Source organism: Mustela nivalis (genome assembly GCF_964662115.1).
Source record: "Mustela nivalis genome assembly, chromosome: 4".
Lineage (NCBI taxonomy): Eukaryota > Metazoa > Chordata > Mammalia > Carnivora > Mustelidae > Mustela > Mustela nivalis.
In genome coordinates, this window is record NC_139023.1 from 138,383,942 (window position 1) to 138,396,394 (window position 12,453).

Here is a 12,453-nt window from a genome sequence, read left to right on the forward strand (position 1 = left end):
GTTTCTCAATTTACTTTGTTTCTAAACAGAGTACTTTCAAATGCATGTTTTGACTCAGTTTCCAGAATATATGGTTATTGGCAGCCCTGAAGCCATGCTTTTGAGGTGAACTTCTTATAACCTGCCAGCTTTACTTTGTTCTCAGTGTAAGGCATTTACTGCTCACTGGAAATGTTTCTTAGGCAATCCACCTAAAACCAGCTTTACGCTTCGAACTCTCTGGAAATCTCTATTCCACGATGGCCACGGCTCAATCCAGAGCTCTGAGGAATGAAGGCTCCCTTCTAACACAGGGAAAGAAAATTAGAGGGAAAAATACTGATAAAATCTTCAAGACATATATTAGTTAAGGGTGTCTTTAACAAAGGGCATTCTGTCTCAGAAAGTCCCAGTTAATCTCAGTTTGTGGAGTTCAGGAACTCGGGTTTTTGTTTCCACAGAGACTAACAATGTGGACTTCGGCAGAACTGCTCCACCAGGGGAAACCGCAGCAGATGTGCTGGAGACAGGGCAGTGCTGAGAGGCCAAAGAACGATGGCCCCACATAGCATGTTCTCAGCCTGAGGTCATAATCCACCGGGATGTCTGGGAGGATGTGGCATGCACGCTTCTTATACTTTCCTGCTAGTCAGCTCAAGCTCATCATATAAGGCCTTTTCTATCATTTCCAGAGCACATGTACTTGCATTATCTTATTTCTCAGTGATTTAGCAAGTTTAGAAATGTACACACCCTTCCAAACACAAAACAATGCAGTGTGTGCAGGATTATACCAACCCCCGCCCCAACCCAATCCATTCTTACCTCTTCCCTAGCCTCCCTGAAGGATGAATTTAAGGCTCCTCCTCTCCTAGAAAGGGAAGACTTGGTAGTAGTGTCTTCTTGCTGTCCAAAGAGCTCCTCGATGGTCTTTGTGTCAATTTGGTAGTGATGCTGCTGCCTGGCAGCCAAAGTCCAGATGTTGGTTTTGCCACGTACTTGCTCCTCTGGAATGGTCTTCCAAAAAAAGCTTCTCATCCGCCTTTTCTTCCCAAGGTGGCTATAGCCATTCAGGTGAGAAGATGGGGGTAGTCCTGGAGGGGGAGGTGGGAGTGGAGGACCCCCGGGGAGTGGAGGTGGTGGGGGAGGGGGAGGAGAGGGAGGAAAGCCCTCCCCTGAATAGGGACATGATGGAGGTGGAGGGGGGGGAGGAGGAGGAGGAGGAGGAGGCCTCGGCGGTGCTGTTTCCCGGATCATGAAGCCAGCTGCCGTGGTGATCGTCGCATTTTCTTTATCGCTGACCAAGGAGACACAATTCATAACATGCATAGTACTGTTGCCTTCTAAGGAGATAATTTCTTGGCCTTGGGGAAGCAGACACAAACATTAAACTTGTGTCATACTTTTTCACTCACTGGTCGGCTGCCAGAGAAAAAGGCAACAGGGTTGTGTGTCATCTTCCAAACCTACAAAGATAAAACAACCTTAAATTGGTACAAGAAAACATCTGAATGCCAGCTAGTTCCCTTCAGAGCCCAGCGCCGGTCTTCCTGCGGCGGCTGGGTATTACAATCCATGAGAGGCAACACATCCAAAAGAGCATAAAAAGGGACTAATACTTTTCTAAATGTGAACCAGACAAAATTTTACTGCCTGGAAATGCTGCCAAAGCAGCAGCAACAAACCCAACCTGGAAACCTTCCATTCATCAATAAAACACGTATTTATTGAGAACCTGCTATAGGTTCTGCAAGCATCGCTCACTTTATGAATAAACTACTTGTTCACTAACTGGCTTCTCTTCCTTAGGCAATGGATACCCAAGCCCTAGGGGAATTACCCAAATGGCTGAAGCATTAGGTAGTTGTGGACGACCCTGCTTTTCTCTTGTGTGGACATGTTCCCTACCAGTCACTTGGTCAAAGGGTATCCTCTGCCTTGCAGAGATGAGGCAGGGCATCTGGAAATGATAAAATAGCAACCAAACTCATTCCCCCAGAGTCAGGGCCACCATGTTCCTGCTCACCACAAACAGAGAAAAGAACACTAGGTGTGAAGATTAAATGTTGTAGCTCAAATCAAACTTTACTGCTTACATTTTAGACAAGTCACTTCACCTCCCTAGACTTCCGTTCTGTCCTTTGTAAAACTAGGAGGCTGGGATCCATTCCATGACCACTCTCATTGCTGCCAATGGCTATCACTTTAGATTCTAGTTAAGCCACTCTGCAGAAACAACCAGAACTTCACACCAACCTCTTTGGCTTCTTCTGTGACACTCTCAGCAGAGAAAACACACACACACAAAGATATGCTGCTCGCATAATACCCGCCACACATCTACCTGAGCCACACAGTCACTGAGTTATATTTCTGGCTTGTGTTTTTACTGGCCTTTAAATGTTTGTTTTTGGCACTGAGTTGTTATGGACCTGATGTGAAAACAGAGGTCAAAACAACTACATTTCTTCAGACTTAAGGACGGGTTAATGGAAAATGTGTAAACTGTCTGATAGCACTAATTCAAATATTATGAAATGCTTTACACAGAACCATGTATAAAAGGCAGGACTGCCTTGGGAATAAGAGCAGAGACTCTAGAAATAGACCGTTTTTTCCTCAGATCTCGGTTCTGCTCCTTCTTAGATGTGCAGTTTGAGGTGAGGGAGGCTGTTGAACCTATGTCTTAGCTTAATATATAATATAAAATATAAAAATATATTGTTCCATTGGTTTGCATAAGAATAAATGAGCTAATATATGTACCAAGATACTATTAACAATAACCAGTGTCATATGTACATATGATTTCTCTTCACTTTCACAGGTACTGTATTTTCTTTAAAATATGTATTGGGTTCATGGATAAAATGTTAAGTTACTCCTGGCTGCTAGAAAAATACCTTTAATAGTCCTATTCTTTGCTTTCTATGTTACTAGCTTTGTCCTTCTTCAAAACTCAGTGATTATATATTATGCTATCTCTAAATTATAAGAACATGGGTGCCTGCTTGGCTCAGTCACTTAGCATCTGATTCTTGATTTTGGCTCAGGTCATGATCTCAGGATTGTGAGATCGACCCCCGAGTTGGGCTCCATGCTGGGCATGTTGGAGCCTGCTTAAGATTCCCTCTCTGCCCCTCCCCTGCCAAATAAATAAATAAATAAATAAATAATAACAAGCACAAATGTTTTTATGAAATATGAAAATTTAACTTTTGAAAACTATGCATGTGTAGGAGACAGTATTGTCAGCTAACTGGATTTTTTTTTTTTTTTACCATTTTAACCATTTATAATTGTGTATCAGTGACACTAAGTACATCTGCAGTGCTATGTAGCCATCCCCACTGCATAATTTTTTAGAAAGTAAAACCGAAATTATTTATCCAAGCTAACTTCTAGTTCACTTGCGATGCAACTGGCTTTTAAAAGGAGTTTGCATAATTACCATTAGGGGCATAACTAGGCTGTTTTCATAGCTGGCACCCCTTAAGCAATGACTCATTGTCAATTACAGTTTATAGTTACATTTGAACTCTTCTTTTTTCAAGACTGTACAAGTAATCTTGGCTGTTTACCCTTACATAGTTTAAAATACTTCTGTACATAAAACATCTCATGTATTGAAGAGTTGCTAATCCTCCAATTCACCTCCAACTGCAGATATGCTGACTCGTTTACAGATTATTCCCGTTAAGAATGGCGATAACCTTAAAAAGTCTCCATCCTAGAAAGCAGGGACTCCCTCCGTGCTGCGTTAAGTCTATCCACAGATGTGCCATTAAAACTCACACAGCAAATAAGGAGTGTGTGTGTGAGAGAGTGAGAAAGGCTCTACACTCAAACCAGCACTAGTTTCTGACACTAAAGCTCCAAAGGATGCCAGTCTTTTTGAGTACCACGCATTGCACACAAGAAGTACAAGATAAAGGCTTGTCAAAGTAAAAAGTGACAAGTGTTAGTGAGGCACTGGCTATAAGGCTATAATTCTAACCACAGCCCCATCTAGAGAAAGAATGTTATTTTTAAAAGTCCAAAGAACAAAATGAAATTTACAACACTTTTACTGGTATGTTGTCTGGCTCATTTTTTCCCAGGGTAACAAATAAGGGTCCTAGGCCCCCAGCAGCTTCTAATGAATAAATTCTCCAGCAATGATTAGCTAAGATGCTAATGCTTTTACTACTGGCTTCAATAGGGCTTTGATAGGGCTTTTCCTTTGAGCAGGATTTCCAGTGTCAAAGAGGCACAGGAAAAAGAGAGTGCAGACAGACATTCTAACCCTTTCCACAGTCTCATAACATATTGAAACGGAGGATAAACAAAGAACATTTCCTTTACTAGGGTACAGTTCCCAGCAAAGATGCAAATGCATACCCTCCAAGTGTGCTAGCCCACAGGTAATGCTGTAGCCCTGAAAAGCTTGCTGCTTCTCACAGCTGCCAACTGCCAGTAGGAACAATGGAATTAATCTTGGCTCTGTCTGGAAAACGTCAAGGGTCCCATCCACCTTGCCAGGGCAGCCAGAGACAGGTTTGTATTTAACATCCCACCTACAGGTTGGGGACCTCAGCAGCAGGGAGGACAGCTGCTAAGGCTGACAAATGTTCAGCCCTGAGTAAAACAGAGCTGTCACCATAAGGCTCTGAAGATGAGAACTCTTCAAGCCCGGAGTGCTAAACAGGAGCCATCAGGGGTGTGTCTGAGAGACCAACCCTCTAGAGAGGTTTTAGCTCAACAGAGCATCACTGAACTATGTAAATTTTTAATTCACATGCTGGGGCCATGTCTCTAGTCTTTAGCTGATTGGCTAAAATAAGTCTTAGAATGCAAATGTCCCTAAGGGAATTCAAAGAGGACCTCTCGCCCAACAGCCAGCACCGCTTTGCTCATGGTGTTACAAACATGAAGAGAGTGAGTGGCAGGGAAGATGAGAGAATATGTAGGTTTCCTTTCTCAGTACATTTAGGAGGAAAGCAAGCTCCTCCTGTAAGTCCGTTCAGAGCTCAGGTTTTCCTGAAAGACGGTTAGTGGGGCCTGACAGCTCGGCTGCCCGCTCACCCTCTAGGTCAACAAAAATCAAAAGTGAACGCCAAGGAAAACCCTCCAGAAAACCTTTCCCCTTCATTTCTGACTTGTGTCACAGATGAGGTGGGGGCAGTTAGGCCTGGCCCACACCCTCCCGACGACAAACGGGGGCAGAACAAGCCAGGTTTGGAAAGCAGACAGCGGACAAAGGAGGGAGGCGAGGGTACAGGCGACTCTGAAATACGGAATTTTTGCCCTCCACTAATTCCCCGGGGGAAAGCCCCTCCCCGACCGCCTATCTTTCAAAACCTTTCTTGATCGTTAAACCCAGAATGTCAATCCCACAGTCGAACCAGAGCCGGCAGCATCCAATCCTCCTCCTTGGCACTGCACGCGGCGGGAGAGAACCCCAGACTGCTTCCAGTCAGCGTATTTAAGCCGCAGCATAACATAAACACTTCACGGATGCCCCCGAGCGCAACACCCAGAGAGTAGAGAGAGAACGCTGGTTTCTGAACGTGCATTTTGTTTCTATCAAGGTCCCCAAACCAAGGTGGGGGGAGCGCACGAGCGCCAGAGGATGCTCTAAAGAGAGGGAAGGAAGCGCCGGCCACTCATTCCAGGAAGACAGCTGTGGGTCAGTTGAGGGGGTCACAGACGGCCGAACACTGGGGGCAATTTCTGTGCAAACAGATGTTTGAAAACTGACTCCAAGGTCCTGAAGAAATTCGGCGTGGGGGTACCGGAGGGCACGATTGCTTTCAAGAAGTCTGGACGCCAAGTAGTTTTCCTAGGTCACAGCACTGTCCGGCGATCCGCCGCGTCCTTCCGCCCCCAAGCCCCGGGTCCTGGGTCCCGCCCCAGCCACTCACCCAAACGGCCCCGGATGGGCCGCACAGAAGTCTCGGGGGCGCAGCGTCCGCGCGGGTCCCCAAGAGCGAGGCGAGTGGGAGGTCCGGCGGCCGCGCGCGAGCCCCCAGCCGCGTCCTTATCTGCGCCGCGGCAGGAGAGGCGGTGGGGGAGCGGGCGCCCGTGCGCCGCCGAGATAGACGCCCACACGGCCGCGCAGGCTCGGCAGCGGCTGCCGCGGCGGGACGAGGGCGCGCTCCACGGAGAGGCCGCCGCGGGCCGTGCGGGAACAGGCGGGGCCGAAAGGGCAAACGCCGGGTAAGGATTGGACCCTCCGCCTCCCGCGAGCGCCGAGCGCCCCGCGGTCCTGGAGCGCAACAGAGCAGAGCTGCCGCAGCAGGCGCTCGCCCCTCCCCGGGCCCCTAAGGCGGGCGGGTCTGGGCGTGTCGGAGGGGGGAGGTGGGGGGTCGCCCGCCCCGCCCCCTTGCCCGGAGGACCCAGGCTTAGGGTCCGCCCCCCCCCCCACCAGCCCAGCGCGGTTCCTTGGTTACCCGCCCCTCAGACCCGCGGCCGCACGGAGCTCCAGAAGCCGGGTGGGCTGCGGAGGCTAACAAGGGAAGGTTATCTCAGTGCTTGGAAGCCAAAGAGGGGATCTCCTGGTTCGCGGACTTGGGATCTGCCGGATCCTTGAACATTCGCGGCGACACCTCCCCCACGTCCGGGGTCTGGATCCCGGGCGCGGAGGAGAAAGCCTCGCGGCCGCACTGCGGACCAGCAGATGGGAGCCAGGGAGAGCCGGCAAAAAGAAAAAAAAAAAAAAAAAAGTAGAGGGGAGACTCCTGGTGTTTGGTCGGAGGATAAAACCCGAGAGCCCGCAGTCCCGGAGCTGGGGGCACCGTGGCTGCTGGAGCTCATCCACCAGCCCACCCGCTTCCTCCCCAAACTTCGACAATGTGACGGCGAAACTTCCAATCTGAACTTCGCACGGCCAGGACGAGTTTGCAGGGGCAAGAGCCGCCCTGTCCTCGGTCCGCATCACCCGACGCGGTCCTCGCCAACCCCGCACCCACTGGAGCGGCAAGTCCTGGCTCCCCGCTGGCCAGTGGCGCGCTCTAGGACCGGGCGGGGATCAAGTGGCGGCGCGGTTTATCCAAATATCTTAGCAGCTAAAGCTCCATTAGCCGACCCTGGTCCAGCCCCCAGTCGGCCCGTGCCCTAGCTCGTTCTCCGGACGCGGGTCCAGAGCCGCGCGTCTTGGCCTCAGGAGACCTATCGCTGTCCTCTGCAGTCTGGGTAGTGCAGGCACCAAAGTCACCCGAGTGGGTGCGGAGTGAGCGCGCAAACCTCCCCAGCCCTTCCCGTGGAGACTCGAAAGCAGCCGAGACTTGGCGCCGCAGCCCGGGGTCCAAGCTGATCCCTGCCCTTGGCCCTTTGGAGCCGGGGAGTGTCCAGCTCCCGGTTCCCCCCGAGCGGCGGTCGCCCCGGCCTCGGCCACCCGGCTCCCACTCACCCGCGGCCCGCGCTCCCCGCGCGCTCCTGGATCCCCACCGCAGGCTCCCAGTGCCAACGCCTCTGCCGGGTCTCTGCAGCCTGAGAAGGCGGCTCGGGACGGCGAGGGGGCAGGGCGACGCGGGGCGGGGCTCAGCCGCTGCCCCAGGTAACAATGCTGCAGACGAGCCCGCTCCCACAGCCAGCCGCAAAGGGCAGCACGCCCTTTCCTGCTCGGCCCCTTCCCTCCTCCCACCCTCCAGCGCCGGCGTCGGCGCCGCGGCGCTTGCCTTCACCTATCCGGGGCCCCAGGAGCTTGGAAGACGCCAGCGGGCACGCTGCTCCCGCACCCGAAGGCGCCCGAGGGAAGTAGGGGTGGCGGGAAACAGCGAAGTACGAGTGTGAAGAAGAGCCAGGTATCCTCGTGTAACCAGCGAGGGGAGGCGCCAAGCCGCTTCCGAACCTGCGAGTGCTTTCCCCCAAGCTGCCTCTGCCGCAACCTCCCCGCCACCCTCCCCTGCGCACACGCACACTCCTGCACGCACACCCTCGGCACGCGCGCGCGCACACGCACACACATAGGCGCGCGCGCCAGGCTACCCTCTGCCCCACGCTGGTTTCTCCCTGGAGTACTAGGCAGGCTTTGTAGCGGGGGAATGTACCAGCTCTTAAAGCCAAATCCCAGCTGAGCGGGAGCTGCCCAAAGTCACCTCTTCTCTGGGTCCTGCCACCTGTAGGTTTCTTACTTTTTTTTTTTTTTTTTTTAACTCTCCTCGGTGATGATGGTAGCAGGGCTCTTTCAATTATATTTAAGCAAAGCAAAGAAAAAAATCCACTGCAAGTCAGACAGCATGAACGGAGGCTGTCCAGAGACTAACAGGAAGAAACGGGGGAACAGTTTAATCGCATTCCCCCCACCCCCGCCCCGCCGCCCAAATAATTTGTGAAACCAGGCAGTGAGAAACATAGTCAAAGAAAACCTTTCCTCGGCAAACCAGCCGGTCGGAAATCAGCTGCAGGGGTGGAGAGGCGCCCTGGGTGGGGATGAAGTCATCCTTACCTTTGACTTGGTTAACAGATAACAGACCACAGTTTTCCAGTCTCTGGTGCCGGATGACTTCTGTCTCTCCTCCCCAGGTCTTCAACCCCTGCACTCCCACAACTCGTTCTCCATGTGGATGGAAAAAAGTGAAACTATTTGAGCAAAAACAAAAACAAAGCAAATAACAAAAGCAATAAACAAAATTAATGCCAGCCAAGAGCCCATTTACTAGCCATAGACCAGGCTTACATTATACATGAGGAGTAGATCCAGCCAAGACCAGAGAAAACCTCAAGGAGTGGGAAATGTAATAAAAGAGAAAGATATCCATGCTCAGGAAGTTAATATTAATCCCAAAGGATTATGGATTGCAAAGGCAAAAGTTGAATGAAGAATTTCACAAGTGAGGAGCAGAATGGTATCCTTTCCTTTTCTTTTCTGGAGGGTTGGCCAGATGAAGGGTCTGCCCCCACTGCACACTTCCCTCTCTTCAGCAGCTCCCACCTCCCCAAACCGGCCCCCCCCACACTGTACTAAGTATGCACTTTCAAATGAGCCACTTCTTTGAAGAGTCAAATTCAGTGACCCATCGTCAACCCAGTCTTTTTTATCTCCCTGCAGCAGTCTGGCCTACAGGCCTTCTCTCTGCCCCTCTGGCCTCCTCTGCTGAACCCTTTTGTCCTTTGAGGACAGTAAATGGATTCTTCCAACTCTGTCTCCCATTATCCCATGGGTTCCGTCTTCTGACTTGAACCTGGAAGGGTCCAGATTTTGTAGGGCCTGAAGCTTGTATAACTCTTGAGGGAGCTTTTTAAAGAAAATCAATAACTTATAAACACACCACTAAGTGTATGTCCTTGGAAGTGTCCAGGAGAGTGAGGGGCAGGAAAACTCCAGCTCTAAGGCAAATCCACTTCTGACTTCACCTCTAGGTCAGTGCCTCTCAAATCCACATTGTCGCTGTAATATCTCAGGTCCAAATTCAATGTCCAAAGGTCAATTCATCTTTCTCGTAAAACTAGCACTTATCCTACCCATACCTCTTACTTAAGACCTGATTCTTAGGGGTGCCTGAGTAGCTCAGCTGGTTAAGCGTCTGCCTTCAGCTCACGTCATGATCAGGGTCTTAGGATCGAGTTCCAAATTTGGGTTCCTTGTTTTGTGGGGAGCCTGCTTCTCCCAGGTTTGTACTTGCTCGCTCTCAAATAATAAATAAATAAATAAATAAATAAATAAATAAAATCTTGAAAAAGACCTGATTTTTAAAATTTAAAATCCCGGCTTTCCTCTGGTTCTTTTTGTCTTCTGAATTCCTTGTATCTAAGTATTCTCTGAATTTGTTGCTCTTTCCACAAATCATGTCTCTTACTTCTGTACTTTATATCCACGTCCACTCTCCCCAGTTAGAGGATCGGGGAGCTGATATTTATTTGCTGTTGGCCATGGAGCAGGCATCACATGGGATTCTCCTACCAAGCCCAGAAATCCACCGTTCTATATTTTCTAATTTAGAGAATTTAAATTGGGCTCCTGTGTCCACTGCTTTGGTGTCCTTTCTCCTTTTCTCCTCTTCTCCCTGACTCTGCTGTCAAGCCAGTGTTGTTCTGAAAGTCTAATTTGATCACACAAGCTACCCATTCAAAAGCATCGGTAGGTTCACATATGTGCCCACGGGAAGAAAGTGGCGATCTTCCATTTGACATTGGCTGCATTTTCCCTTCCCCTCCTGTGGTCTGAACTGTTTTGTTGCACCCAAGCAGCACTGCTGGCTGAATGCACCGGCCTTCATCTTTGGCTTTTATTTGACATGTTGTGCCTATTAGGTGGCGGAAAGGTGGCTGAGTAGTACAGGGCACAACTCTCAAATGGAGTCAGTGTCTTCATGGGTATGAATCTAGAAGACTCTTTGGTCTTCATACATTAATACACTGATTGTTAATCTCGTCTCACCTGAGCTTGTGCTGGGGCCTCAAGGTGAGCCTCTTGTCTGTACCCCAGAAACACCAGCAGCCCTGTCTGGGGGGAAGGCTGGCAAGACTCCTGAAACCAGGCGTGCCCAAAGTCAGCCCAGCCCCTGGAATCTGTGGCTTGGAGGAAGCTGCGGCTGTGTCCTCAGGGGTGCCAGAGCAGCAGCCAGTGTGGCCAGTGTGAACTTCTGGCCAGCCAAACCTCTCTGGAGTGCGTTCCTAGCTTTGTGTGGCCCCAGCCATGGGCCCCACAGTGCCGGCTCCAACACCTGCCCAAGAACTTCTCGGTCTGCAGCTTGTCTTCCCTCTCCCCAGACTCTCCTTTCCAGATTGCTCTTTTTCCCTTTGCCCTGTTCATTTTCTCTCTTCCAGCTTCTCTTCCTCAGCCCTGAGAAGCTTGTGGTTTACTCTACATCAAGCATTTCGTATTGGAATCTGTCATTAGGAGCTCCTCAACAAAACCATCAAACCCAAATCCATCAAATTGCAGAATCCATCCTAAAAAATGCCTTATGGTTCTCAAACAGGCTTCTTTGCTTAAGAAAGAAGTCTAATGCTTGAGCTGACTTCATGGGCCCTCTAAGAAACCACAGGGACACCCTAAAACAAGTCCCCTCTGGCATAGGATTGAGGCATCAAACTGGTTTTTAAATTCCTTTCTCTCAGGGATGCAGACTGAGACTTACTTAATCTTTGTTCTTCTTAAAACATATCTGATGAAATCAGTTGTTGTGTATTTAGATTATAGGCTGTGCCCTTGCTCTTAAAATCGGAAAACTGCAGAAGAAATCGGAAGAAATGAAGTCTACCAGCTCTGTAGTTAAACAGACTTGGCAGAGAAATACCAAGACTCAACCACTCCTAATAACAGCCATTTCTAAGAGAAATTGCTAGACCTCCTTGTTCCCTTCAAAGGTTGAAAAGTATAAAATAAGGGAAATCAACAGAACTGTTGTCACTATGAATGCAAATCTGCATCAAGTATCTTATTGACAAAAGGCAGACACCAGGGGTGCCCCGGTGGCTCAGTCACTGGGCATCTGCCTTCTGCCCTGGTCATGACCCGCGATCCCTGGGATGGAACCCTGCATCCAGCTCTGCTCAGCGGCGAGCCTGCTTCTCCCTCTGCCTGCTGCTCCCCCTGCTTGTGCTCCCTCTCTGGCTGTCTCTCTCTGTCAAATAAATAAATAAAATCTTTCAAAAAAGAATTCAGGCACTGGACTGCTGTTGTTTTCTAAACAACTCTGAGCTGAGAAAACGTTTTCACAGGCTAAGAAATGGAAATAGTAAGTTGCCTTTAAGTACAGTAAATGATAACTAGGCTCTGATCCTTGGAGAAACTTTTTCTCTGTGTGCTAAGTAGCGATTTCTGAAAATTTTAAATAGAAAATGCTTTCACATGGAGGGGCAGCCGGGTAGTTCAATCGTCTAAGTATCTGGCTCTAGATCTCAGCTCAGGTCTTGGTCTCAGGGTCGTGAGTTCAAGCCCTGTTTTGGGCTCTACACTGGGTGTGGAGGCTACTTTAAAAAAAAAAAAGTAAGAAAAGAAAAGGAGAAGAAGAAGAAAAGAAAATGCTTTCACATGGGATGCATGTGATGTCGATATCCATGGTGACATCAACAGGCATTTCCTTGGCCAGAAGTAAATACAGGTACTTCGTCAACAGCAGTGCCTGATTTCTTTGAGGGTAAGAGAGATTACGGGCACCGCTTACCAACATATAAGAATGAGGCGATTAGACAGCCGATGACCTCTCTCCTGCTGTCTCTGTCCTCTTAGAGCCCAATGTTCATTTGCTCCCTTTTAAGGTGTGTGTGTGTGTGCACATGTGTGTGCAGGTGTGTTTTGGGGGCAGGGATGGAAGTGGAGACGGATACAGGAGAAATACTGTACACATCAATGAGGTTCTCAGCCAGAAAATCCTCAGCTCAGCAACCCCCCCCCCCTTTTTTTTTTAGTTTATAACTTCTACAGTGCTTATAGAACTGATCAGTATGAATGACCAATATAGGGTCTGGCTGTTGTAACATTCAAAGTTTGAGGAGAAAAATACCTTTGAAATGTAACATGAAAGTGTATCACTTCTTTCCGCCTCC

At 49.3% G+C, this 12,453-nt stretch overlaps 2 protein-coding genes across 3 annotated transcripts in view; one reads left to right on the forward strand and one right to left on the reverse strand.

The window, feature by feature from the left end:
- The window catches only part of FHDC1 (FH2 domain containing 1), a 40,399-nt gene extending 32,820 nt beyond the window's left edge, over window positions 1-7,579 (reverse strand). The window contains exons 1-2 of one of the 2 annotated variants that reach the window (XM_082728152.1): window positions 7,370-7,579; window positions 805-1,445 (exon numbers count right to left, since the gene is read on the reverse strand). In XM_082728152.1, the coding sequence (XP_082584278.1) occupies window positions 805-1,308 (504 nt within the window). In that variant the 5' untranslated portion in view covers window positions 1,309-1,445; window positions 7,370-7,579. Of the gene's footprint in view, window positions 1-804; window positions 1,446-5,882; window positions 6,293-7,369 lie in introns of those variants that run through there. The other variant, XM_082728151.1, reaches the window with a different exon arrangement.
- Window positions 5,897-8,598, forward strand: LOC309863375 (uncharacterized protein; the record flags this gene model as incomplete). Its single annotated transcript, XM_082728153.1, has 2 exons — window positions 5,897-6,177; window positions 8,485-8,598. 2 exons carry the CDS (start codon window positions 5,897-5,899, stop codon window positions 8,537-8,539), a joined length of 336 nt encoding a protein of 111 aa, XP_082584279.1. The 3' UTR covers window positions 8,540-8,598.
- Window positions 8,599-12,453: the final 3,855 nt, after the last annotated feature.